The 27,774-nt window shown below is 44.5% G+C and overlaps 1 protein-coding gene across 1 annotated transcript in view; it reads right to left on the reverse strand.

Moving 5' to 3' along the window:
* The window catches only part of GRIN2B (glutamate ionotropic receptor NMDA type subunit 2B), a 295,943-nt gene that overhangs the window by 173,651 nt on the left and 94,518 nt on the right, over positions 1–27,774 (reverse strand). Inside the window, exon 2 of the mRNA XM_024733244.1 lies at positions 11,904–12,502. Coding sequence (XP_024589012.1) covers positions 11,904–12,502 — 599 coding nt within the window. The remainder of the gene's footprint in view (positions 1–11,903; positions 12,503–27,774) is intronic.

Here is a 27,774-nt window from a genome sequence, read left to right on the forward strand (position 1 = left end):
TTTATACGTGGGCTTAAAGGATTTTGGAATATACAGGACTAAGATAAGAAAAAAAAAAATCATCCTTTCTAATTGAAGAGGAAGGTGTAAGAAAGATCACAGCAAGGCTGGTAAATATAGACGTGACACACTTCAGGATGGAGAGAAAAAGAAACAGACTTTGGTCTGGAACATCCCTAACACGTGTGCAAGGGACTCTGTTCCTGGGCTGTTTCCGGATTTATCATGGCTTCAGGACACGAATTCAGCAGAGTGCCCAAGAAAGGAAACTATTACAAAACCACCCTGTCCTGCAGGTTAATGATGTGTTCATCAACATCACATTGATGCCTAACTGACTCGACATCCTCAGCCACAGAAGGATGGACCACGTTGGGCAAAGTACACCTGGAATCCATCAAGACTTGGGTTTGAGTCCCAACTTTACCTGTATGGAAAGTAGGCAAGTGACTGAACCTTTCTGGATCTCAGTTTCTTTCTCTGAAAAATGGAAGTAATAATGCCTCTGAAATGTACTTTTAAGATTAAATAAGGCTATATAAAACACCTGGCACACAGCAGTCACTCAGTAACCTTTTTTTTAAGTAAATTTTCTAAATGGCTGAAGCTTAGTATTTTTAGGTATCAAGCTTTTTCTTGATTACAAGAAGCATTTTTAAATGGAAAATTTCAGAAAGGTATTGTAGAATTCGCTGACTTCTTAAACCAAAGATAATCAACATAATTTAAGCTCTTATTGATGACCTAACAATGACTGTGCTATTTTGCTCTACAGGGATGCTGTAAAGGGGGTATATGCTTTCTGGGGAGTATAAGGCTGTTTGCCCCAAATGATCTTAGACAAACGTTCCTATCAAGGTCTTTCGGTGGGTTTTTCTAATACTTTCTGCACCTTACCATCCTGTTTATTTCTTAATGCTGTCAGCTCACCTACCTGATAGTCCCATCGTGTTTGTTATTTCTAAGCTGTTGTCATCTGGTAAATCAGATAAGCAAGTATCTCCAGACTCTAGGGGTTGCTTACCAAACATATGGCCTTGACTTTCTCTCTCTAGTTAAGAGAACTTTGATTTTTAACTGGGCCTATTACTGCCTGGGTCAAAAACTAAATTAAACTAAACTAAATGGAACTGGCCAGCTTCCCTTGCAGCTAGCTGTGGCCACTGACTGATTTCTGACCAATGGGCTATAAGCAAAGCACGGGACTTCACGGTAATCTCTGTGAAAGGGAAAGAGCCTGCCCTCCTTCCTTTCTAACTTCAACCTGCTGCTTGAAACTGGAGTTCTGCAGGCATCCTGGGCATGAGGATGAAGGCCATACATACCCCATCAACAAAAGAGCAGAAAGCTAGCAGGAGGCTGGGGCCTGATGGTCAGGCAGCTACCATACCAGCTCTGGACAAACCACCTAAATATGCTCACATATCTTGCTGAAACTGGGTTACTGACACTCTATGCCACATCTAATTCAACTGTCCCACAAGTGTCTTAGACGTATGCATAATATTAGAGTAAATGAACTCTGAGATAGAATAAGCCACATTCATCTTAGGGCAAGAAATTTGTGTCAGTGATTTTAGCTCAAAGCCCTCTCCTACTTTCTTTGTGGTTCAACATCATACTGTTGAATATGTGACCCCTCCTCTCCCAGGTGAAAGAGGTAAGTCTACGTGTGAACACATGTCAGCTGTGGAAACAGAGCAATGAGAGGAATGGCCCTGCGTAGCCTGTGGGACACACGGGGACACACACACACACACACACACACACACACACACACACACACACCTGGCTTTTTCTCTACGTAGTCAAAATGAGAGAAGTTTGACATATTACTAAAATCTGTGTAATAACGGACTATATTATAATGACATTCTATTGTGCTATTTTTGCCTAAACAAAAGTTCCTGATAGACTTTTGTTCAAGGACCAAAAAAAAAGTAGGTAGGAGTGTCTGGAAATGCTGCTGGGAAAATGAAAAGAAAGTAAGTATCTGAGTTTTCTCTGTCGATCTCCACCGTCAACCTATGCAGTGAGTAGACAAAGCCCTCACAGGTCTGTTGTAACGATTTGGTGAGATGATGTGCATGAAGATTCCTTGTATGAAAATCGTCACTTTTATTTTCATCACTATTAGCCATGATCATGAATGACTTGAAGGTTCTGATCATCTTGTTTGATGTCAAACACTAAATGTACTTTGACACACGACCTCATGTGGAGGCCATGTGTGATCTCTTTCAGGGAATGGGGAAAAGGACCACTTAGCATGAATACAATATTGTCACAGTGTGGCTTCCATGACTATTTCTGCTGCTTTGTCAGGGAAGATCTTTCCTTCAGAAAAAGAAGACATTTATGAGTTTCTTAAAATTATATAGACCCACTTGCTTACTAAGTTTATCTCCTTTGCCCAAACAGTAAATGTGCTAGGGTTACTTAGCAACCATCCTTACAGCCATAGAGATTTTAAAAATGAAATCAGAGTGGATGGAAAACACCTTGTTGATATTCACCAGCGCTAACTGCAGGCAAGCCATCTTAAAGGATTCTTCCCAGCTTCTGTCCCATCCGCAGCCATGCGCATGCCATCAGCGAAATGGTCTCAGTGATAGGAAGAAGTGGGGAGATGTCCTATGTGAAAGTATTTTCACCCAGTTCTTTGAATAATTCTTTATCCACTTGACAGATGCCAATGCACATACAAATACCCGTGCTGTCTGGATGTCTAATACACGTGCACTTGGACGTGTGCGTGTGTGTGTGTGTGCATGCAAGAATTCCACACGGTCATGTATGACCACAGAAAGTGAAAGGCAGGAAAGCCGTTAAAGCTTGTACAGGAAAGCTGGTGAGAAGAGGGGCAGCAAGAGATCAATGAAGAGAACACCCCACCGAGAGGTAGGGAAGAACAAAGAAGGAAAGGTGAGGGGCGGTGTGAGGCGGCAGTGAACGAGGGAAAGCAAAGCCGGAGCAGCGAGGGAGGCGGTCAGCAGCCCCCGGCCGCCTGCTGCTGGCAGCCGAACAAGAGGGAACAGATTCTAGCAGCAGGGGCTCTAATCTGTCAGCAGCAGTCCCTTCATGTGTGACCAGCCGGCCCAGCTTGGGGACTGGTGCCAGTCTGCACACGCTGACCCTACCGGGCCCTCCCGGAAGAGAAAGAGCCGCTGATGAAACCCTGAAGGTCCGGGAGGGCTCCCCGACCCCAGCTCCCGCCGCCGCCGCCGCCTCCCCTCTACGCGCCCCTGTCTGCAGCGCGGGGTCAGATCCCTCAGCCACTCCTTCTGAAGTTCAGTCATGCTCAACACCCCGCTTCCTCCCTACCCTTAATGGCCACATCAGGTCCGGGAGGATTCTTTCCAGGAGATGACCACCTACCCATCCATGTCAGCTCCACTGGAGAGGAAAGAAAGAAAGGCTCAGACCATCATTTATTTAAAATGTGCGAGGTCTTATATAGATGCAAAAGCCACAGAACCACTTCTGCTCTCAAGAAGCTTGTGTCTGTTAGGCTGACCTTGGCCGGCTGTGGTCGAGCCTCCACTCAGCCATCCAGCCCGTGTCTGTAACCATAAATGACGGCACTCGCGCTTTCTGGCAGTTCGCCCCCATCCTTACCGCCACTCAGCCAGCCTTTATCCTCTGGTGGGAAGAGACAGCAGATGGAGAAATAACTCCCACTCAGTTCCTAAATAACACCAGCTTCAGTTCCCATTAACTGTGAATTTGCACCCTTGTCTGGGTAAGAACCAAGGGAGCAAGGATCATGGGGACTTTGCCAGACCGAGGCAAAGGTTAACAGGGGAGCCCTGGCTGCCTGCCAGCCTCCCTGAGGCCGCGGGCAGGCAGCCGGGAGGCGGCGTGCTCTCTGCAGAGCACTGCTCCTGCCACTGGGACACCTGGGTTCTGCCACCGCCCGCCCTGCCTCTGAGAGACGAGGGACCACTCTGAGATTCTGTTCTCACATTTGTAAAATCCATTCACCATCCTACCTACCCTCTATCCCGTGAGAATACGTAACTTGAAAGGGTTGGATTAGATGAGCACCGAGGCCTCTCCCAGCAGCAGTGCTCTGATTTGAAGCCAAGGTTTCTTTAAAGCTTGATTACTATGCAGCAGGGTGAGGGGCTGAAATCCAGGTCTCCGAGGCAGATCCAGGCCAGGTCCTGGCATCACACTGCCCAAGCGTGGGCCTTGGGTTTCTTAAAAACATAAAATGGGGATAATGATTCCTGCCTTCATTCATGCTTTTACCGGACAAATATTTATCAAGTACCTACAATGTATTGGGCACTGTGCTAGAAAACACAGAGATGAAAAAAAAATTCCTGCTCTCCTGGAGCTTAAATTCAATGAGGAGAGTGAGACAACAAAATATTTTAAAAGAAAATATACACAATATGTCCGACAAGTGCTACAGAGAGAAATAAAGCAGGAGAGGACAGGGAGCTTGGGAGGATGGGAAGGACAAGCTGCCCTTAAAAGGGTGATCAGGGCTTCCCTGGTGGCGCAGTGGTTGAGAATCCGCCTGCCGATGCAGGGGACACGGGTTCGTGCCCCGGTCCGGGAAGATCCCACATGCCGCGGAGCGGCTGGGCCCGTGAGCCACGGCCGCTGAGCCTGCGCGTCCGGAGCCTGTGCTCCGCAACGGGAGAGGCCACAACAGTGAGAGGCCCACGCACCGTGATGAAGAGTGGCCTCCGCTTGCCACAACTAGAGAGAGAAAGCCCTCGCACAGAAACGAAGACCCAACACAGCCTAAAATAAATTAATTTAAAAAAAAAAAAAAGGGTGATCAGAAAACATCCCCTGAGGACATCTGTGTGGAACAGGAGTTTGTGAGGATCCAGTCAGACGACTGTACAATGCCACGTGTGCAGTGAGTATTCAGGAAGGCAGCCAACACTGGAGTTATTAACTTTACCAGCCCGGCTGACAATGGGGCTGCTTCTGAGCATCTACCTATGACCCTCTTCTTAACTCTGACCATCGTCACCAACCCACATGCTTTCTGAGACAGAGTCTGCTCTCAGAATGAGCCTGTCTGCTCTCTCCATGGAGAGCCACTGGCCTGCTCTGCTCTCATTTCCTTCCTCTTCAAGACCATCTTATTCCTTCCCATGGATACTGGACCACCTGTGTCTTCTTGCCCAGCGCAGATGGGCATCCTGCCCCCGCTCAAAACTGTCCTCGGTGAAATGGAATTCTTTTCCCACTCACTCCCCCTCTGTGTCTCCTGCCCTCTCCTCCAAATTGTAAATAGTTTTTAAAAGGAGGAGGAAAAAGAGTGGGGAGGAAGAGGAGGGGGAGGAAAATGAAAGAGAAGAAAGAAGAAAGAAACACCAAATATGTCATTGGTAAGTTGCAAATTTTGCAAGTCAGCTCTAGAATTCAATAGTGCCTAAGGAAAGAATCACGTAGGGGTCTCAGTGTTAAGCAGCTGGGCATGCTCTTCACAGGTTTGAACTGAAGGGAAAGAAGCAAAATCACTTGCTGAAATGACCATCTATACATGTGACATGAGGAAGGTGGAAGACCACAGACAGACAGAAGAGCTGAATAATGCCCACGTTCCGTCATTCCTCCATGAACAAGCTTGCTTTGCCTTCATTACAATCAGCAGTGAATACGCCTTTCGGGATAGTTATTAGATTCTGCAGTTATTTTCCCACATTTATATTTCCTGCCACACCACTGAGTAGATAAAGTCTGTCTCTATATACGCAGCTTGTGTCTGTCTTGCTTTACTGAACATTTCACATGAAAAATGGGAATTTCCTTAGATTCTAGTAGATTTCTTTAATCAGGTAAAGGCCACCATGCCTAACAGTCCGCTTATAGCTATGCATTCACGGAAACTTTTGACTGGTTCACATGTAAATTATAGTAAGTCTGCCTATAATACATGTTTGCCTTACCGTAAATTTGCCTGGGCTTGGCACTCCACGAATATTTAACAACAACTAAGAGATAGGTAATGACCAAGCCAATCTTGCCCATGGCGTCTAAAAAACTAATTGACTCAATTCCTCGTTTATTTCTTAAACTTTCAGCACTTTCCAGGCCAAGAGTCAAGGAGGCATCCCATGGGAACAATCCCGCTAATACAATGGTTTCAAGGATGTGGCATCTGCCCCAAGGTTAAAGGAAGATAGTGTTCATCACAGCTCTTTTTTTTTTTTTCTTTCTTTTTTTTGTGGTACGCGGGCCTCTCACTGTTGTGGCCTCTCCCGTTGCGGAGCACAGGCTCCGGACGCGCAGGCTCAGCGGCCATGGCTCACGGGCCCAGCCGCTCCGCGGCATGTGGGATCTTCCCGGACCGGGGCACGAACCCGTGTCCCCTGCATCGGCAGGCGGACTCTCAACCACTGCGCCACCAGGGAAGCCCCATCACGGGTCTTTTAATAAGAACCTAACAAAGCACCTTTCTTCACATTGGTTACCCCCATCTCTCAAAGGCTGGGCCAGGGGAGGATTCTGGCCGTTAGAGATGGTGACTTTCATGGGGAAGGAAGAATTTGCGGGTGGCAGGGGATAGTGCAAAGCAACTGTTGAGTAGGAAACCTGAGGACACAAGGGGAAAATAATTAGGCAAGGTTCATAAGAGGTTTGCTATGTTGAGATCCAGCCATCTCAGAGAACAACTGCTCTTTCTACAAGTCCCCAAAGTTGCCATGTAGGAAGAGTAGGAGCTCTGGGTCCCCAGGACAGAAAGAGAGTCCAGAGGTGAGTGGCAGGCATGCCACCAACTACGTGAGAGAAACGCACTGGCCAAGTACTGGAGGCACATTGAGAAGGAAACTCACCATAAACTGCTCCTCCAGGAAGTGATAAAGGAAAAATATAGACATGGGCCTATTAACAGCTACCAATTCTTCTCTAGCTCAGAGGGGTAAGGGAGAGTTAGGCAACTGGTCTGACCACTTTCTAAACACTTGCAGATCATCTGGTACCAAAAGGGTTTCAGGATTTTCTCCGGAACTAAGATCTTTCACCTCAAGAATGCATGGCATAAGAAATTCTCCAACTCTTTCAACCAAATAAAGCTCCCAGTTGGGGGCTTCCCTGGTGGCGCAGTGGTTGAGAATCCGCCTGCCGATGCAGGGGACACGGGTTTGTGCCCCGGTCCGGGAAGATCCCACATGCCGTGGAGCGGCTGGGCCCGTGAGCCATGGCCGCTGAGCCTGCGCGTCCGGAGCCTGTGCTCCGCAACGGGAGAGGCCACAACAGTGAGAGGCCCGCGTACCGCAAAAAAAAAAAAAAAAAAAATTCCCAGTTGGAATAAAATGCTCTCAGCACGTCTTGGTATAAGGGCTCTGTACTACATTTACTAATAAGGCATAAATGAATGCTAACAAATGCTAATAATTAAAATGAATTCTTAAGGTACAAAGTAGAATGGTCATATTTAGCAAAAAAAAAAAAAATTCAGGAGCCCTGTAACATTACAACAAATTATCTTTTAATATCAGTATGTCCCATGCAATATTTGGGGCACACTTATGCTAAAAAAAAATTTGTCATTGATCTGAATTCAAATTTAACTGGGTTTCTGTATTTTTCTTGCAACCCTAGTAAAAAGCCTTATCCAGCAGCCTGTAGCCTATCTGGAGACAGTCTCCAAGTCTATAGTGGGCCAAGCTTCCAAGAGCTAACAAGTTATCAGTAAGGAATCTGGATTGATACGTGACAAACTGCATTCACTGGACAGTGAACGAAATAGTTCATTTTAAGGATCCTCTCTGAGGATTTCTTTTTCCTTCCATAACTAACAAGTAAATCACTTCAAATATGTGTCTCTCTTTAGGACTCAGGGATATCATAGAATCTCCTGTCTGTGATCCCGAAATCTAGACTTAGGAACTTCCCTCGCGTGGAAAGAAAGCCACAGTCTGGTCAGGTATGAATGAGGGATTTCCCTCCCCTTGCAATGCTTCTGGGGACGGACGACAGGGCCTGTGAATGCTACTGGGTTTTCAGAAAGTGAGACCAGAAGACGTTTCCCGACTCTGTATTTCCGGCGCCATCCCTGGCTGGGTCACCCCCAGGTACGTCCTGAGGAGCCTTCCTGGGGATGCTGCTGTTAATGATGCTGGGAGGTGAGCATCAGGCCAAAGGCAACAGTTAAGCATTTGCAACAATTGTATTTGCAAGATTTCCCGCTGTGGCTGCTTGGTCTGTTATTTAAAAGAGTGACCCTAGTGAGACCAGAGCTCTGGAGGAGGGGCTGAATTCCGACCAGGGGAAGGAGGAGGACCGCTGACCGAGGATGCCTAATTGAGTCCCACTGATGAGCTGAATGCTGTCCTCCTCTGAGTCCCTGTTCATCAACCCCAATCCTTCCTGGTCCTGATAGAAAAACGTATTAAAATGCTAAGAGAGGCTAGGAATTGGATTCTAGAACCACGGGAAGCTGCATTTGGGAGGAGGGGAAGGAAAAGACAATGGAGAAGAGCAAGGGATGCAGGTCCATGGACAAGGGGAGATAGCCCAGAGGAGATGCCCAGCAGGCAGTCAGATGGAGAAGCCTGGAAGAATCGGGGAACCGGGGCAGATGAGAAGGTTCATAGAGGAAATAGCTTGGTGGAGAAACGCTCTGATAAGTCTGGTGTGACCTTTACACAGTGTACTTGGGAAACTGAGGGAAGGTGGACTCTCCCTCTGCTCTGCCCTGGGACTGGAGGAACGTATGAAAAATCTGCTGCGCCATCCTTGCTCCTTTTAGGACCTGCTGCACTTGAGAAGATGGAGGGGTGGGCGCTTGCGGTTCTCTTGACAATAAGCTCTAAGCACGGGGTACAGAGGACTGAGGAGAGCCACCCTCCTGAGGGGCCACAAGAGATGGCGACAAAGGTTACAACCAATGGTGCTTCCAAAGATACAGTGGTTAGAGCCCTGGCTTCCGAGATAACAGTTACAGTCTAATGTGAAGTAAGCCAAATGGGAGATACTATCTTCAGATAGCTGCTTACCCAGAGGAAGTTCTAAGGTAAAAGCAGGCATTCCTGACCCATATGTATGGACCCTAATGTAATTCCCACTTGATTTCCTTGTGTTGCTCGGCAGATGTTTTCTGTTCGCTCATCTTGGTTTCAATGAACAAATATTTGGGAAAATAAACTGAACTAGGGAGAAAACATGAATGTACAGAACCGAATATGTAGTAAGTTTTTAAAGGAGGTGCCCCTTGTCTTGCAAAGAGGAGAAGAACAGAGACGCTCCCGTAGAGCAGGGAGGCACCTGGCAGCTCAGCAACTCGGAGGACGTCATGCGTTTGCTCCAGGTGTCTTCCCCGGTGCCACAAGAATAAGGAAGACAGAAGGGTCCCTGCTTTCAGAGAACTTACAGGGAAGAGAGATAATAAAGCACAGAATGACGATCGTCTTTATTGGAAAGGCACGGGAGGCGGGGCAGGCGTGTAACCGAGTGATATTAGTCCAGGGCTCAGCTTTCAGGGGAAAGGAGGCCAAGACTGAATCCTGAGGGATGCAGAGAAAGAGGCAGGGGAAGGGGCACGTGCATCTGTGTATGGCTGGGCAGGGGCGCCTGGGGAGCACATTCAAGGCAGCAGTAGGAGCTGGAAGGGAGAGAGAACACGGGAAGTTCACCATGGCAGGAAGGCGGTGTTGAGGCGACGAGGGGCGGGAGACGGTTTTGGAAAGCTAGGAAGGCTCATGCTGTGGAAGACTCTATAAACCACATTAAGGAGATGGGACTTTATTATAGGAGCAATGAAAAGCCGCTGAAAGGTATTAAGCAAGAAAGTGATGAAATCACATTTTCATTTTAGATCACTCCGGCTGCAAAGGAGATTGAAAAGAAGCAGACTGGAAGCCAGGAGAGATTTAAGAGGCCCTGCAGCAATGCGAGTAGAAAGAGGTGGACTGGGCGATGGCACGGGGATGAAAATAAGTGAAAGCTCTCCAGGGCGAGTCCACAGACAAGGCCATGACTGGCTATGCGGTGTCAGGGCTATGGTATCAAGGACACCTTGGGCATTTTTACTTTAGGAGACTGGGTAACAGGATGTACCCTTTATAAGTGGCGCCAATTTGGCTAGAAGAGGGTGGGAGGGTTGATGGGAGAGGAGACAGCTGTGCAGCCTTGGATATGGTATGTTCTACGGCCCATGGCATCCAAAGGAACAGATGTGGTCATACATAGATGGACGTGGGGCTCGAGGGAGAGGTTTCAGCCAGCGATGTCCGCTTGGGGGAACTTACAGACATCGATTGTATTCTTGGCAATGGAGGAGAAAAGAAGAGAGTCTAGGGACTTCCCTGGTGGTCCAGTGGTTAGGGCTCTGAGCTTTCACTGCCGAGGGCACGGGTTCTATCCCTGGTCGGGGAACTAAGATCCTGCAAGCCGCACTGCACAGCCAAAAAACAGAAAGAAAAAAGAAAAGAGGGTAGAGGACAGACCCTGGAGAAGCACCAATATTTAAGAGATAGGTAAAGGAAGAAGCATGCTGGGGAGCCTGAGACAGAACTGCCAGGGAGGCAAGAAGAACGCCAAGACGGTCTGTACCAACGTGTAGGGATAACTAGGGATGGCAGAGAAAGCAGAGAGTTCAAGGTGGGGGAATAGCAGGATTGGATCACAGATGCAGCCACAGAAAAACGACTTTTAGTGTCAACTCTGAATTAGGAGCTTAGACAAGAGGCTACAGAGTCCAAGTCCCTTCCAGAAGCCAAATAAGTATAAGTCAGTACACATTCAACCTCCTCTGAGTGTATTTCAACCTCCCTGCAGTACACTTTCTAATATTTTATTTCTTAAGCTGGGTGGTGGGTACCTGAGTATGGGTTAAGTTTTTCTGAATCTCTCTCTATATGTCTGATATAGCTCATAATAAAGGTGAAATGGATACCCAAAATACACTGTTGAGTGAAAGGAAGTTGGGTTATTGAACAGCACGTCTGGTTAGATTTCCATTTATGTAAAACTGTAGATTTATCTCCACACAGGTATACATGCACCGGGAGATAGCTAGAAAGACAGTCATTAAGTATTTCAATAATGACCGTTTTGGCTAGTCAGATTTAAGGTCGTTTTTACTTTTTTTTTTTTTTTTTGAGCTCTTCTATATTGTTTGAATTTTTACAGTGTACGCACGTAGCAGTTTTATACAAATAACAAAACCACAAAAGCACAGTGTAGAATTTTCTACCCCACTTGGTCACACGATGGCCCCTAAGAGGATGTGCTGCCATCGTAGCTGGATTCTGAGGTGAGGTCGGGGGAGGAGGATTCCACCCATACCTTCTTCTCGTTCAATAAGCCAGACTGACAGCCGCCATCAAAGCTGCTCTACACCAGCACTTAATCTCAAAGGCAGAGAAAGGCGAAGCAAAGGCAGATTAAAAACCAAGGGACGAATCCGCTTCATGTGCCTACAGACCCACGTACCCTATTCCCCATTCCCTCTCGGTACAGCGGTGTCCCAAAGGTAAGGGGGCTGGTCTTCCCTCATTTCTATGCCTGTCTCATCTTTCATAGTGATCAGGTGTGTAGCAATCAGAGAGACCTGGGTTCAACTCCAAACTGAACCTCTTACTTTCAGTGTGACTTCGGACAAGCCTATTCTCTTGTATTATAAAATGAAACAATTTTTAAAAGCTGCCTAATGAGGGTTGTTGCCTTGAGGGTTAAATGAGGTCGAACGCACGAAACGCTCGGAGTGAGACCCGGCACACAGCAGGTGGTCAAGAAGAGGGAGCTGTTTTGCATTTCTTAGAACAAGCACACAGCGCAGCGAGCTCTGGATCTGGATCTCCCACCGTCACGAACGATCGCCACCCCAACGACCAGTCTTCAACCTCAGACATCTTGAACTGCCCCTCCCACGGTTTCTGAACATCCAACCCAGTCTTGGAAGCTCTCCTCTGACCTCCCACACTCACCTGTTCAGCATATTGGACTGGTAGATTCTCTTCTCGTGGGTGTTGTAACAGCTGCTCTTGGGCTCGGGGATGAAGCTGTGTTCGGACAGCATGTCGGAAGCAGCGGTGGTGATGATGGCGATTCCATCCCTCACTCTGGCAGGGAGGCCATAGTCCCATTCATCATAGGACACAGAGATAAGCCCGGTGGGGAACTCCGAGGGCACTGTGTCTGTGTCCCCTGCCACCAGACTAGGCACAATCCACGTGTAGCCGTAGCCAGTCAGCCCTACTGAGTTAGCCACTTCGAAGATGTAGGTGGCTTCTTCCTTAGTACAATAAAGAAGAATGATGGGGCTTTGAAGTTTCTTGAGCTGGTTCTGGATCTTAGAATCTCCATCATCCAGGGACATGTCCAGCAGGAGGACTTCCTCTAACTCCCAGCCCACAAAGCTGTTCTCGATGGTGCTGCGAATCTTGTTTACAAAGTCCTGGTAGCCAGGGAAGTAGGTGGTGACGATAGAGAAGATGTACCAGTCATACTCCTCCATGATATTGAGCATCACGGAAGCTTGTTGTTCAATCGATGGGCCGAACTGGAAGAACATTGAGGACTCATCCTAAAGTCGTGAACACAAAGAAAGAGAGAGAGAGAGAAAAACCAAAACGAAGATGGTGAGGGAGAGTTTGGACCATCTGGATACAAAGGTTTGTGTTCATTTTTTACTTTTTCCACATAATGCCTCTAAAACTGGATATGTTTAAATTGCAAACATTTGTAATACTTTCCTTCCTAAAACCTTCCTCTTGAGAAGATCGACATGGGTCTATGCTCTTCTTGTCTGAAATCCTTGGGGCTACTGCAGAGCCTCAGGCAGCTTCCTAAAATCAAATATGCTAGTATTTCTAGAGCAAAACATGTGAAGAATCACATAAAGTGGGATAAAGACTGTAAACGGCGTCATGTCAGTTCAGGTCAGGTTTTGCTGTCAAAGGAGTTATATGAACACAAACACACACTTTCCATATTTTGAGGCTTTTGGATTCATCAATCGGGGATATGTATTATTCAATCGGAGTGAATAATCCAAAATGCCATCAATCTGCCCTTAAATCTACCTCTAGTCGCCCAGCAGGTGGGTGGTACTCAGGTATGGCTAGCAGGGAAGCACGCTGTAATACAAGATTTTCTATAAAGACATAATTGTTAGGTGAAATGCACATGGAATTTTCTCTCTGTCTTCTACTCTGACAATGAAGTATGTAGGTGGAGTAATGCACAAGTAGTGCGTGTCAGCTACAAGTTACAATGACTTGTCTTTAAGGTCATATATGATTAAGCTTTATATGAGAACAACAGAGAAAGGACTGTTCTTTCTCTTACCTATATAATGCCATGGGTCTCCGTCTGACCTGTGTGTTGCACACAACCCTCCATCAATTCTAAACATCTTATGTTTTCTCCCACCTCTTGAGGGAGAAGCCATTTTAAATGTGTCCCATTTTAAGCTGTATTTCACCTGCTGTTTGGAGATGTCAAGCCCTGCATTTTGTCTCGATCTTACAGCTAGAAGAATCTGAAGCCACACAGTGAAGACCCTCTCAGCCTTGTCCTTCTCTTTCAGTCCATTTTCCCCTGACTTCCTCCTGGGTAATGACATCTCTTTTCTTGGTCAGTGGCCCCTATCGCCTATCTGATGGTTCATCTCCATTTTATAACAATCCAAGCTAACAAAATTGTGTCTTTAATTCAAAGGGGCAGTTCTTTTTTATCCCCCAAACTAGAGCTTCAAAGTACAGTTACAAGAGATCAGGCTTTTAAACAAAAATGATGCAGTGATTTCTTAGTTCAGGAACACACTGTTGTACAGCTGAGAAACTGCAGAGTATTTTTTGGGCACCCACTATTGAAAAAAAAAAATGCAGGCTGGGAACTATCCAGCTGGTGTCCAAAGACCCTGATTGGGCAACGAAAGCCGCCAGCCCCTCGAGGCTCTGCCAGAGCTGTGTGTGCTTCACGTGGCTTGAACTCGTCACATTCCCCGCAAGCGATCCAGAATGAAACAGTAGCTGCCTAGTCGTCTGGGGGCAACTCTTTCTGCTAAGGGTAAAATGGTGCTTATAATGGCTCCCTCCCCTGGCTTCAATATACAGTCAAGGAGGAGCCTGGTAGGACAGTGGAATTAAGAGAAGTAGAGAGGGTGGGGCAGCAAGAATGGGCGGGGAAGGAATGGAAATTAATTCAGGATAGAACAGTGACTTCGTATGTGGCCAGTCCCTGCTCCTGGTCTTCTACTTCAGTGCCACTATGTACTGCTCTTCAGGGGAAGCTGACCTTGTCCTTAGGTCGTAGGATAGAGTGGGAATCCAGGACAACAAAGCTTAATTATGACAGGACTTGTCAGGGGCCCGCAGCAAACCACAACTACAGGAAAGGAAGGCCCTGCGACAGAACAACTCACCCAGAATGGTTATCACTTTAAAGGGACAGCCATTTGTTCTCCTTGTTAGTTCCAGCTAAGTTAGGGAATTTGGGGAATTCTCAAATGAGACGTATTATCACTTGAGTTTTCACCAGCCCAGTGGACATAACAAAGTGACAAAAGCTTTTAAATGTACCTTAAAATGCACAGGCTTAGGATGAGAGGGATCCCCACTGTAAACAACGTAAGTCTACCCATTCTATGATAAATGAACATATCATAAGGAGGTTCTTGAATACCCACAAAGCTCCATCTACAGTGAAACCACAGCTGGTTCAAATACACAGCTAGAGATAGCCTTGAAAGAAAACCCTTGGAGGGGGCAGGACGGTCCTTAGTAAATGAGCCCATGCTAATGAGATTCACTTTAAAAGAAAACCAATCTACTACATACCAACCTGACCCTCTCCTCTCTTAGTCTTCTCTTAAAACTCGCTCACAATTATAAATGAGCTCCTAAAGAAACCGCCAGCTACTATGTGAAGAAAGCCAATATATGGTGAACGTAAGAAAAGAGAAAAATTAATATGGCTCCATCTAACCCTCACCACATCCCCATCTAACCTTCTACTTCTCCCTTCCTCCACAACCATCCTTCTTCTGACTCCTCTGCTCCCGTCAATGCCCAGTTCAACCATTTTATCTTGCCAATCCTTCATTAAATAAGGATGCCTTACACGGCCATTTTATCTGTGGCACCAAGAGGAGGTTAATGAAACCAAACAGGAATCAAGAGACAAAGTTATAGCTTGGGCAAATGTTTCCCAGTATAATGAGTGGTCCAGCATTATTAATTTAGTTGACCCATCAGTCTGGTGTATAGTAATTGGGAATGGGACAGCTCTTTTTCAACAAAGCTTTGGGCTAACTGAAAGTTGTAAGCAGTGACAGACTTTGCAAATTATGGTCACAGCCACAGATCAAAGAGCAATCTTCACGTGTGCATGGAGTGGAAAGGACTGGTGGCCAAGCATCCATCTTTGGAGGCTCCCAGCATGCACTGTGATCACCACAAGAAGCAGCATCTTCTAGGATGAAGGACAGGGATATAATTCAGCTCACTACGCTTCCACACTTACATTTTTATTCTCCTAATGTCATTACAAAATGTTACGTGCAGGGCTCCTTGGAGCAGTCTCGTCCTCCTTGGGAAGATTCCCCGTCAAATTTATTGCGTGAATGTACTTCTTCAACTTGCCTTGAGAGCCCCTTAAAGCAGTCCTAGGTAAAAGGCTATCATGACTGATAGGTGCAGTTAGCACAGGGAAGACACGATTGTACATCAGACCCCATCAGTCTGGAACTGTTACGGTGAACCTCATCACGTTGATGTTCAGGGTGTTTATTTGCTAATAAGAAGAAACAAAAACAGGTACTTTTTTTCATTCTATTAACTGTCTCAGAAAATAGCTGCCTAAAGAATTAGCAGTACATGAGATTCTTCTTCTGCATCACTGAGATCCCTTACAGATCCACTTCAGACATAAGGGATTAACTACCCCAGCTGGTGCCCCTAGCAATTGGTTTCAGCTGCCATCCCACTCTGGGGACCGTGTCAGCTGAAGAGAACCACCTGGTCCAAAGTCACGTCCCCTTCCTGGGATAGAATGCATTGAATGACTGGTGGTCATGGCGTCTAAAGACCTGGTCCTCTTGCCCTATTTCTAGGCAACTCTGAAGGATGAGTCTATCTTCAGAACTTCCCACAAGCTTCCACTAATACTGCGTCTCACCTGTATTTCTCTCTCTGCCCGCTCCTGCCCAATCTTCCCTTCCTTTCATGGTGTTGATCTCAAAAGCATTCCCTCCTAAACCCCCTGTCCACCAACCTAGTCTCAGATCAGCTTCTCAGGAAACGCAACTGGAGACTTTATCCATTTCCCTTTTTTCAACATGGAAAAGAGATGACTATTTGCAAATATAGAAATGACTTATATGGTAGAAAGATAAGTCTCTGCCCATTAGCTCCAGAGGAGAAAACAGGGACCAATGAGCAGAAAGAGTAAAAGGCACTGCTTGGCTCAATGTAGAAAGTACCTCTGCAACAATTACAGCTATTCAAAATGAAATGGGCCTCATAAGGTAGGGAGCTCTCTGTAGTTATAAACATTCAAAAAGGAGCTGGATTATTACCTGATAAAGGGATCCTCCTCAGCACTCCATCTGAAAACTGTCATGCTCACCTTTCAGACCTAGTTCAAACGTCAGCTTTTTTATGCATATCATCCTTCCTAACTTCCCCAGGTCAAGTTAGTTCTGTCTCCCCTGTGCTTTTGCAATATTTTATACATGCCTCTATCATAATATTTATATATTTTTAAAGTTTTTATTGAAGTATAGTTGATGTACAAAATTATGTGTTACACAGGTACAATACAGTCACTCACAACTTTTAAAGGTTATACTCCGTTTATAGCTATTATAGAATATTGGCTATATTCCCCAGGATGTTGTAAAATATATCCTTGTAGCTTATTTTATACCTAATAGTTTGTACCTCTTAATCTGCTCCCCCATTCCTTTTCCCACTAGTAACCACTAGTTTGTTCTCTATATCTGTGAGTCGGCTTCTTTGTTATATTCACTAGTTTGTTGTATTTTTTACATTCCATATGTAAGTGATATCATACAGTATTTGTCTTTTTCTGACTTATTTCACTTAATGTAAGTCCATCTATGTTGCTGCAAATGACAAAACTTCATTTTTTTAGGGCTGAAGAGTATTACATTGTATATATATACCACATCTTGTGAATCCATTCATCTGCTGATGGACACTTAGGTTGCTTCCATATTTTGGCAACTGTAAATAATGCTGCTATGAACATTGGGGTGCGTGTATCTTTTTAGTGATTTTTTTTTTCAGATATGTGCCCAGGAGTGGGATTGCTGGGTCATATGGCAGTTCTATTTTTAGTTTTTTGAGGAACCTCCATACTGTTTTCCATAGTGGCTACACCAATTTACACTCCTACCTAGAGTGTATGAAGACGGTTCCCTTTTCTCTTGGGAAGCATATATGCCTGCCTCATCCCATTAAAAAAGGTATGTTTCTCAAGAGCAGGAACTGTGCCTTATTCATCTCTGGATCCCTAGGTGGCACATGAAAAAAATTTAAATGTTGGTTGTATTAATATTACAAAGAAGATTCCACTGTCCGGTGGGAGATGAACTGAAATGACCTTGATGATCTCAACCGGTTCCAAACTTCTACGCTGATGGCACATAGCCACTTCACGGAAATAAGGTAATGCCTGAAGAGTTGTGCCCTTTTACAAAATGTGAGGGCAATCCACCTTGGAGCCAGCCAGAGAGGCAGAAAGTGTACCAGTCACTTCTTCACTCCTCCCTGCAGCAAATTCCACGACAGCATCATCTATACTTACTTCTTCCAACTCCTCTTCCCCACTTCTCTCTCGCACTAACTTCAGCCAGACTTTTGACCCCACCACTCCTCTCAACATCCTCTTGTGAAAGGCAGCGGTGACCTTGCTATTGCCAACTCCACATCCGTCTGCAGCCTTTGACTTGGGTGATCACTTGCTCCAAGATACGCTTTCTTCCCTTGGTTTCCAGGGCTTCACATTCTCTTGATCCTCCTCCTACCATACTGGTTGCTGTTCCTCCATCTTCTTTGCTGGTTCCTCCTCTTCCTTCCGGCCTTTCGAAGCTGGGGTGCCCCAGGGTCAATCCTTGGTGTTCATTTCGTTTCTATCGACATTCACCTCCTCGGAAATCTCACTCGGTCTCCCGCTTTAAATCCCTTTTCCATGTTGATCACTCTCACACTTCTGTCTCCAAAACTTCCAACCTGTACGTCAAACTGCCTACCTGACAGCTCTGCGTGGATATCTTTGAAACATCTCCAACACTTCCAAAACTGAACTCGGCCTTTCCCATTTCAGTTAAAGGCAACTCTATCCTTCCACTGCCAGCTGCTCTCTTTCTCTGGAATCCTACATCCAATCAGTCAGGACACCGTGACCACCTGACCTTCGAAGGGTATCTAGAACACAACCTTTTTTTACCCACTTTGTTTGAGCCACCCTCATCCTTCACCCATCACCGAAAGGGCCTGCTAACTGGACCCCTGCCTCTGTCCCAGTCTCACGCTCAACAAAGAAGGAGGATGATCCTTTTAAAGCTTAAATCGTAAGATGTTACCTTCTGCCCCAAACCCTCAATAGCTTCCCAACTCCCTAAAAGGAAAAAGCCAACACCCTTGATTCGGACCCCACTGCCCCTCAGATCCCACATCCTCTGACTCTCACCCTCTCTCTCCTCCAAGCACACTGACCGCTCTTAAAGATACTCATTCCCGCTCCAGACCTTTATTTCAAGCTATTTCCTCTGCCTGAAACACTTCCTCCAGCTACCCAGGTACTCACTCACAGGGCTAACACACACACCAGGTTCAAGTCTTTGCTAAAACCTCACCTTCTCAACAAAGCCCAAACCTGATCCTGCAATGCGATGCGACAGCCGCCCTCTCCTGTCGCAGGGAGGCCTGAGCCCCCTTATCCTGCTCCACTTTTGCTTTTTGCCATAGCATTTATCACCATCGAACAGATGACGTGATGTATTTATTATGAACGTATGCCTCGTGCCAACTAGAGTGTAAACACCGTGAAGGCAAGGATCGACGTATTTGCTCATTGCCATAACCCAACACCTAGAATGGGGCCTGGCCCAAAGTGGACTCCCAGTAAATAGTTGTTGAATTTTAAAAGGTGGTAATTTTCCATTGTGTATGTTTCTGTGTGTATTCACAATTTCTTTATCCATTCATCCATCAGTGGGCACTTAGGTTGGTTTCACATCTTGGCTACTGTAAATAATACTGCAATGAACATGGGAGGGTTCAATTATCTTTTCTAGTTAGTATTTTCATTTTCTTCAGATAAATACCCAGAAGTAGAACTGCTGAATCATATGGTAGTTCTATTTTTAATTTTTTGAGGAACTGCCATACTGTTTTCCATAGTGGCCGAACCAGTTTATGTTCCCATCAACAGTGCACGAGGGTTCCCTTTTCTCCACGTCCTCTCCAACACTCGTCATTTTTTATCTTTTTTATAATCCATTCTAATAGGTGTGAGGTCATATCTCACTGTGGTTTTGATTTGCATTCCCTGATGATTTGTGATACCAAGCATCTTTTCACGTGCCCGTTGGCCATCTGCATGTCTTCTTTGGGAAAATATCTACCCAAGTCCTCTGACCATTTTTTAATGATTGTTTCTATTTTTGCTATTGAGTTTTATGAGTTCTTTATATATATGATATATGATTATCAGATATATGATTTACAAATATTTCTCCCCTTCAGTAGACTGCCTTTTCATTTTGTTGATGATTTCTTTTGCTGTGCAGAGCTTTTTAGTTTGATGTAGTACCACTTGTTTATTTTTGCTTCTGTATTACTCAGCCATAAAAAAAATGGAATCTTGCCATTTGTGACAACGTGGATGGCCCTTGAGGGCATTATGCTAAGTGAAATAAGTCAGGCAGAGAAAGACAAATACCATATGATTTCACTTGTATGTGGACTCTAAAAAACAAAACAAAACAAATGAATCAAATCAAATCAAGACAAAACAAAACAAACAAAAAAGCCAAGCTCATAGACACAGAGAACAGAACGGTGGTTGCCAGAGGTGGGGCGTGATGGGGTGAGTGAAATGGGTGAAGGGGGTCAAAGGTACAAACTTCCAGTTATAAAATAAATACCTCATTGGGATGCAACGTACAACCTGATGACTACATTTAATAATACTGTATTGCATATTTGAAAATTGCTAAGAGAGTAAATCTTAGAAGTTCTCATCACAAGAAAAGAAGAAAGTTTTGTAATATGTATGGTGACGAATGGTAACAGACTTACTGTGATCATTTCACAGTATTTACAAATATGGACTCGTTATACTATACCCTCGAAATTAATATAACATTACATGCCAATTACACCTCAACTAAAAAATGTGGCAACTGATGTTTCAACCAGATAATTCTCAAATCTAGTTTATTTTTGTTGGCTATCGAATTGATAATATATTTTTCTAGTATTTTAAAATCTCCCACACTACTCAAATCTTGGTAATTTATAACATCATAGGGATTATGAGCCTGTGAGGACATTAAAGTAATTTCAGAGTAAATAAATCCGATTTTTCTCCGAGTCCTTCCTCCTAGTATATGAGCAAGAAAGTCCTGCTGTTTTCCTTCTAAATTCAGTTCTTAAGGAGGCTCTGTGTTTGATAAAAGTCTAGAATCACTAGGCTTTTGCTGAAAACTTTCTCCACTACTATCAGATTTAGAAGGCGAGTGTAGAAATCATGGATGAAGAGGCCAGGTTCACCCTGGCTGGTTTTGTCCTGGGTATTTCTTCCTTACTTCTTCCATGCTGAGCACAAAGCAGAAGCAGAACATGGGGACAAAATGTCTTTCCTCTCCCAACACGAGGAGGGGATTTTCTCTCCCCGACCTAACTCCAAGAGACCCCCTCTTTGGTGACTACAAATTCTGATTCCAACCATCATTTTTTTTTCAGGTGACTAAGGCCGGCGGTAGCTATTTAGGGTGGGTTTGGATAGTGTCAATTTAGTGAGCAATGCCCTGCAAGAAGGAAAGAAGCACCCGATGTTCTCCGGCCTCGCCATTCATCAGAAATATCATGACTGAAACACACAAAGGAAGCTCACCGGTGAAGAATCATGATCTTTCCTGCCAGATCCATTCTTTGTAAACCACGGCACACAAAGGAGAACACTCTGGATAACTAAACAACTCCCCCAGAAGCCAGCAGTCTTTTTCTTATTTGTTCTTTCAGAAGATAATTTCACTTTCTCCTTGACTTTTGTTCCGTTTTCTTCCCTGAGTCTCCCTCTTGGATGTGCTTCAGTCGCTGAATTTAAGCCACAGCTGAGAAACAAGCTGAAAGTATTCACTTTGAGAACGTCTACAAGGTTCTTCCTATTCTAGGTCTCAGAGATGATTTTATAGCAAGAAGAAAGCTTACAAGCAACAGACAGGGCAATAAGAGGAGAAGAATAAAAAGGCCTATCCCTCTTGCTAAGATACCCAAGAGAATTAAAGAATTAAGTCGGGGAGCAGAAGGCCTGGAGAATACCAAGAGAACTTCCGGAATGTGCTTGTCCTCCTCTGGAAGATGCCAAAGTCTTAACAAGGCTCTTACATTTCAACTGAAATTAAAATCCCTCACTGTGGCCTGTGCCATTCATGCACATGAAAACAACTCTCAGATGGACCGACTTGTGTTTCTACTAAGAGGTCCTTTTATATAAAAGAGCGAGCTCACAAGTTCAGCAACAACCACATTCTGTGACTGAATCAACGTACTTTTAAGTAAACGCAAGCGAAGAAGGTAGGGGAATAGGAAAAGTTGGGAAAAAATGAAATAGATAGAGAAAAAATAGTATAAATATTAAACTAACAGTACTAATTAGGATTATCAATATCAGACTAAATTTATTTAGACAAGTTTACAAAATCAAGTGTGTTCAACACAAATATAGATCTGAGCATTTCGTAGATAGAAAGAAGGGCATTTCATAGATAAAAAGAAGGGCATCAGAAAACTAAACCATACAACCAAGGGAAAACAAAAACTTTTTTATGAGGTATGAAATACTAAATCCAAAATCCAACACTATCAAAATCTTTCCATTTGACTTAAGCTGAGAGGGTAGAGTTTACAGAAGAACTGTGATCATTATTAAAGAACAAGGTGAAGTGAACAAGGCCAGTGATGGTACTTGACACACCAGCAGCATTTATCAGAGGGAAGACGTTGACATTTCTTCCAAATACATAAACATTCCCATCTCTGTATATGTATTTGCTCAGAGCATCACATGCGTATACCAATGGGAGCAGAGAATGGGGGAGATGCCCAAGAGAGGGGGAGGGTAGAAAAGGCATTTTGTATTTGATGAAGCTAAGAGTGCTGGTACCTTTTTTGTTGCTAAAAATAACAAAGCAGTGGTTCTAAATACAGTGATAGTGTTCATACACACGGGTCTCTGCAAGAGATCCCTGGAAAACAAAAGGTCCTTTGTCCTCCTATCCCTGCTGAATTTACTATAGAGTTTGGACCAAACATGGTCGTTTGGCACAGGTTAGCAAGCCGTAGCCTCCAGCGGCAGAAAGAAGTTTCCTGAGAAAGTTTTTCTCAACAAACATCAGTGATCTGTTTCCCCAGGTCCCTGGATTGAGAAACCAATTGCTACTTCCTCACGTAAAGCCAAGGACGGCTGTTCACAATTAACGCGGCTTCGAATTTATTCACTTGTCCCAAAGCAATTCGGTCCTCCGTCTAAAAGAGGCATCGCATTTTGAAGGGCTCCAGAAGTGAAAATAAAATTGCATACAGGCAGATCAAGAATATGTATACATCTTCAACAGCTTGTCAGCACCTGCCTGGCTCGGCCTCACTCGATGGTAGGACTTAGAATTTTAGCCACCAGGCATGCCTGCCAACCTTTACACCAGGATTGGCCCTGTCCCGTCCTCACCAACATCATCGTCTAAAGCTGACTGGGCTGCTCTAAGCCCAGTATTTGGAGCAGCTGATGTGGTGAGCCTGCTGGGTGCAGACGTGCCCGCCCAGAAGAAGCCTTCCTCCTTCACAGACTAACCATGTGACCAACCGAAGTCCTTCCACGTGTCCTGACCTTTATCCCAGTCTCTATTGGATGAGGAGCCCTACTCAGAAGTTGCAACTATTCTGCACAGTCCCGGACACCCTTGATGCTGGACCCTGCTGCCTCTATCTGCAGGTGCCAACAGAGGTTGGACACCCCTTCCTACCCTTAACAGTGAGAAGTTTATGTGGCTTTGTCCTCTATTGTACCAAACTCCTGCATTCCCACACCAGTCTGAGTCACACCGAGTGGGTTATTTGGCCTAAAATAGGTTTCTTGGAGCTTGCTACCTGCGGCAGGCAGTGTACAAGGTTAAGTCCGGTCCTACCAGCCCTCAGCCTCTCCCTAGACTCATTGCGCAGATCCCAGTATGCCTGGCCCACAAAAGGGTAAAAATGGTGTCCAGTGTTTGATTGGTTACATCTAAGTTTATTTGAGATTTTCTCTGTTCTCTTTATACTGAAAATTGCTCTACTTTTTCGGAATTATTCAACTCTCACTCTTGCTATTCCTCATTTGTGCCTGCTGGGGAAAAGCACTAAAAAGGGCTGTTTAAGAGTTCAGAGTTCCTACCCACTCACCCTTCATTTTCTTTCCCTCAAGCTCTGGGAGGCGTTTGTATATGAAGCCTCGTTGAGTACGCAACGCCATTGGCTGGAACCGACACCCAGTGCCTAACCTGACACAGGGAGAGCCACACGATCCTGTCCACGTTCCTAGAAAACACCTATTACTCTCTCTGTACACGGAAGGAATACTTGGCCAAGAAGGTACAGAATGCTGTGGATTCAGCTTCCAACACAGTCCAGCATCACACTGTCTCTGGCCCAGCCTAACCCCTGCCCAGATGGAGAAGTAGCAGCAACCCTGCCAATATCCCTGGCCATCTTGTCACTGCTGTAATGGGCTCTGCAGCCCGGGCTGAGGTTTCTTCCTTCTTTGACTCTCTTTGCCCACAGTCCTAGTTCCACAGATAAAGACCCCATTGGAATGTCCTAACTGGCCTACACCTTCAGCCCAACCAACGTTTCCATTCTCCCTTCTGGGGCCTTGGGTCGCTGAAATGCTGTCAGTATCTCAACTTGACCCTGGAAGATTGGCCAAGCAGGGATGAGCAGCTGCCATCACTCGAGGGAGGTATCGCAGTTGGCAAGATCTTTCCTGAAAATAAGAGCTGGACAAGTAAAGGAATAGCCCATTTATACATTCTTATTTTGAAGTTTGTGTATTTCTTGTTTTTAAACCACATTCAATGGTCTCCTACATTTCTATAGTTCATACATTTCACCTAAATACGTTTCCTCTGATGGAAGCATGTGAGCAGAAAAAGAGCTCTTTAAAAGAAAATGCCAATTGGCGTTTCAAACAAGGAAGTTTCGAGCTTAGCCTTTTACACATCGTCATCAGACTCTCTGGAGTACAGAGCCGCTGTCACAGTCAGATGCCGGCACATTTAATCTCTCGTCTAGATTCTTCACAGTGGGGCCTCTGCCTGTAGAGGAATCACCCCAGACGAGTATGAGTCTTACATGGTCTCATTATCTTTAGACCTGGCAGTAAAGCCACTCACCTCTCAGGCTCATGTCAGCTGGCTGTGAATTCGGATCCATGCTAACAAAAACAAAATGGCGGATCCTGATGGCTCAGCAATGACATTTTGATGCTAACTTGGTACTGCTTGAAAGGTGCCAATACATTAACCCTGTACAAGCACAGCTTAAAACTCTCTATTAAATAATACCAGCCTGGGATCTCAAAGAAGACGCATTAACCAGAGTGGCTCGAGAAGACACCAGTCCAGCTCAGAACAGGACCACGGTTAAACCAGTTTAGGAGACTGTGAGGTGGAACTAGTTTATTTTCCAAGCCTTCAAAGAATATTCCACGATTTTCCTCAGATATACAGGCCAGTGAGTCCAGCAATCCTGACTTTCAGAAAATCTTCCCTATGTCTATCTCAATTCCATCGTGCTGCAGATGAAGCCCTTTGGCTCTCACATTTTCCTCAGTGAAAGGCCTTCAAAATTTTTATTGAACTAAATTAAGGTGATGTCAACTTAGACGATGGTCTGTGATTTGTTTTGTGTGTAAAGATTATAATTACACTTACTCTCAGCCTTTTCTTCCTTAGCCTGAACAACCCCCTTTATTTCTCCTTTATTATGTTTCTTATTACAATATTTATTGAGTTTACACTGTACTCGGTTATACATGCATTATGTCAATTAATTCTCATACCCCTATGAGGTAAAGCCCTATTACTCTCTCTGTTTCATCAATAGAGAAAGTGAGCTTTAGAGAAGTTAAGTAACTCACCCAAGGTCACTGCTGGTCTGAGAATCTAGCTGGGTCTGACTTCAGAGTGGATTAACCACGCCCCCCCCACACATCCTCAAGCTTCCATGAATCAGCGCTCTGGCTCCCATCTGAACCATCTACACCTCCTGTTTTAATTGTGAACCACAGAATGATCACAGTTATCTAGTAAAAGTCTAACCCCCGCCTAGTATAGTACAGAGACTATTTTCATGAGTTCTTAAGCTTCACCCCTATGCATCCACCTACTAGCACAGTTGCACTGCTAACTAATGATGGGTTTGGTCCATGTTATCACCCTACGGTATTCTTTTATTGGACCTCATACAACCGGTTCTTTATGATCTTATTAGCTGTTCGCTAATCAATCAAGGATTTATTAAATGCAGGTGCTGTGGGAAGTAGAGACCAAGTATAACTCATCCTCAGTGAGCCGACTGGAAGATAGGTCAAAATACACAGAGTAACTGATGGCTTTCTTAAGTTAAATGATAACATGAGTTTCAAATATGTGTCGTAAGAATGGTGAGAACAGAGGTGCCGTGTGGCTGGACAGCTATATTTTTTTAAGCTTTTCACTTATCTCTTTCTTTGCCGGTTCTCCCACCAGCTCTGTGCGGTGAGCAAATTAAACGCCCATGCATTTTAATCCAAATACCAGACTATGGACAGAAATATAAGTAACACTGGCCTTGAACTCAGCCTTAGATTTGTCCTCAGGTGGACAACCAGCCTCTGATGTCCACTATCTCGGGCAGCGATGTAAGGGCTGATAGAAATACCATACAGCATCATATCCACAGCATTCCACCGTCTAAATGAATTATATATAAATCTTTCTCCTTGATCTACCCCGTCTTTCATTTTCATCTCAGAAGATTAGATTAGTATGACAGGACTTGTCCTTTATGAAGTCAAGCTACCCAGTTAAAAAACCCTCTTCTCTTCAAATGATTGCAAATTGATTTTGTTAAGATTTCCTTTCAGTGTTCCTTCAGAAAAGCTAGGGGAGTGTTACTTTCTAGTCTTTCCTTTCTCTCCATGTATTTTTTTTCTTTACTCCGGCCTTTTTCGTCTGATCCTCCAATAGTTTTCGATAATTGTGTGCATCATTCGGGAGATCAATCAATTACCTCAGTGCTCCTTGCATAAAGATAACCTGCGATGGCAAAATTAAATCCAAGCAACTCACCAAAGTAGCCTGACACCAAATTTTCTTCCGTTCACTTTATTAGTCTCTATGCCCCATTCATTTAAAAATGCACAGACAACTACCCAAGCGCTATCAATTCTCAAAGCCCCCTCCATGTCTCTTAAATTAACATAATGTTCTTTTTAATTTTATTTGCCTACTAATAAAGCAAGGGTATATTTCAAGATCTGCTTTTATTCTTGGCTCCATGAAATTAAGTGAATACAGAGTAGCAATGGCATCCTTGAGAATTCACACAGTAACACAGTTTCTCACCTTTTGCAAAAAAAAAAAAAAAAAAGGACACACCTGAACTGAGGGGGGTGCTTCCTCCAGGTGTAAATGGAATGAGACACAACGTCCTTGTCTGTATGTTGAGGCTTATGTTGGTTACATATGAAACAACCTATTAACAACGTTACTAGAACTAATCAGTTCAGTTTGCAAGTTATGTTTCACACAAAAAGGAAAGCTGTCTTGGCTCATAAGAAAATATCTCCTTGTATTTATATTCCTGAGTTCCACAATGATGCAAAGATTATCTAAACCATCTAGACAGAGTCCCCAAAAGACCTCCTACCAAGGACCTCTATGGAATCAGTCGCTTGGTTATAAGTAAGTTCTTAATATTCAAATCTTTGGTGACAAAGAGTAAGCTCATCTCACTCAACTTCTTTTTTTTTTTTTTGCATCTTTTTATTCTATAGCAACATCTTTCAAAGAACAGACATTTTAAATCTGAAGTCCAATTGCATTTTTAAAAGTGAATCATGCTTGTACTTCTCCACGTTCATCCGGAAAAGCAAGAGAGAGGTTCTTCTTTAGCAAGTAAAAACACTCTGCCAGTTTACAGGCTACAGGGTAATCTGGGAATTCAACTTCCTCAGACGTATTCACGAAAATATCCCCATTCCAAGTCTCAGAATTCCATTGTTTTTTATTAAGGTCCTTGACCGTAAAAGAAGGGACTTACTAGAGATGTGTATCTGGTATCCTTTACAATTTTACTGTCTTTAAAATTCAAATTTTGGGCTTGATAGATAAACTAAGTTCTTCTCTAGTCTCCTAGGATGTGGGACCATTTTCCTCGCATGAGCTCAAACCATCTTAATCTTGCTGCTTACATGTGGCCTTTTCCATCCCCACCACTACCACCCCCCAGACAGATAACTTCTCTTAGAACACTTGGCCTGAACTTGGAAAGCAACACTGGGAACCGTCTCTCAGCTTCTTAGTCT

The sequence above is a fragment of the Neophocaena asiaeorientalis genome, unplaced genomic scaffold (genome assembly GCF_003031525.2).
Source record: "Neophocaena asiaeorientalis asiaeorientalis breed wild unplaced genomic scaffold, Neophocaena_asiaeorientalis_V1.1 scaffold150, whole genome shotgun sequence".
In the NCBI taxonomy this organism is placed as follows: domain Eukaryota; kingdom Metazoa; phylum Chordata; class Mammalia; order Artiodactyla; family Phocoenidae; genus Neophocaena; species Neophocaena asiaeorientalis.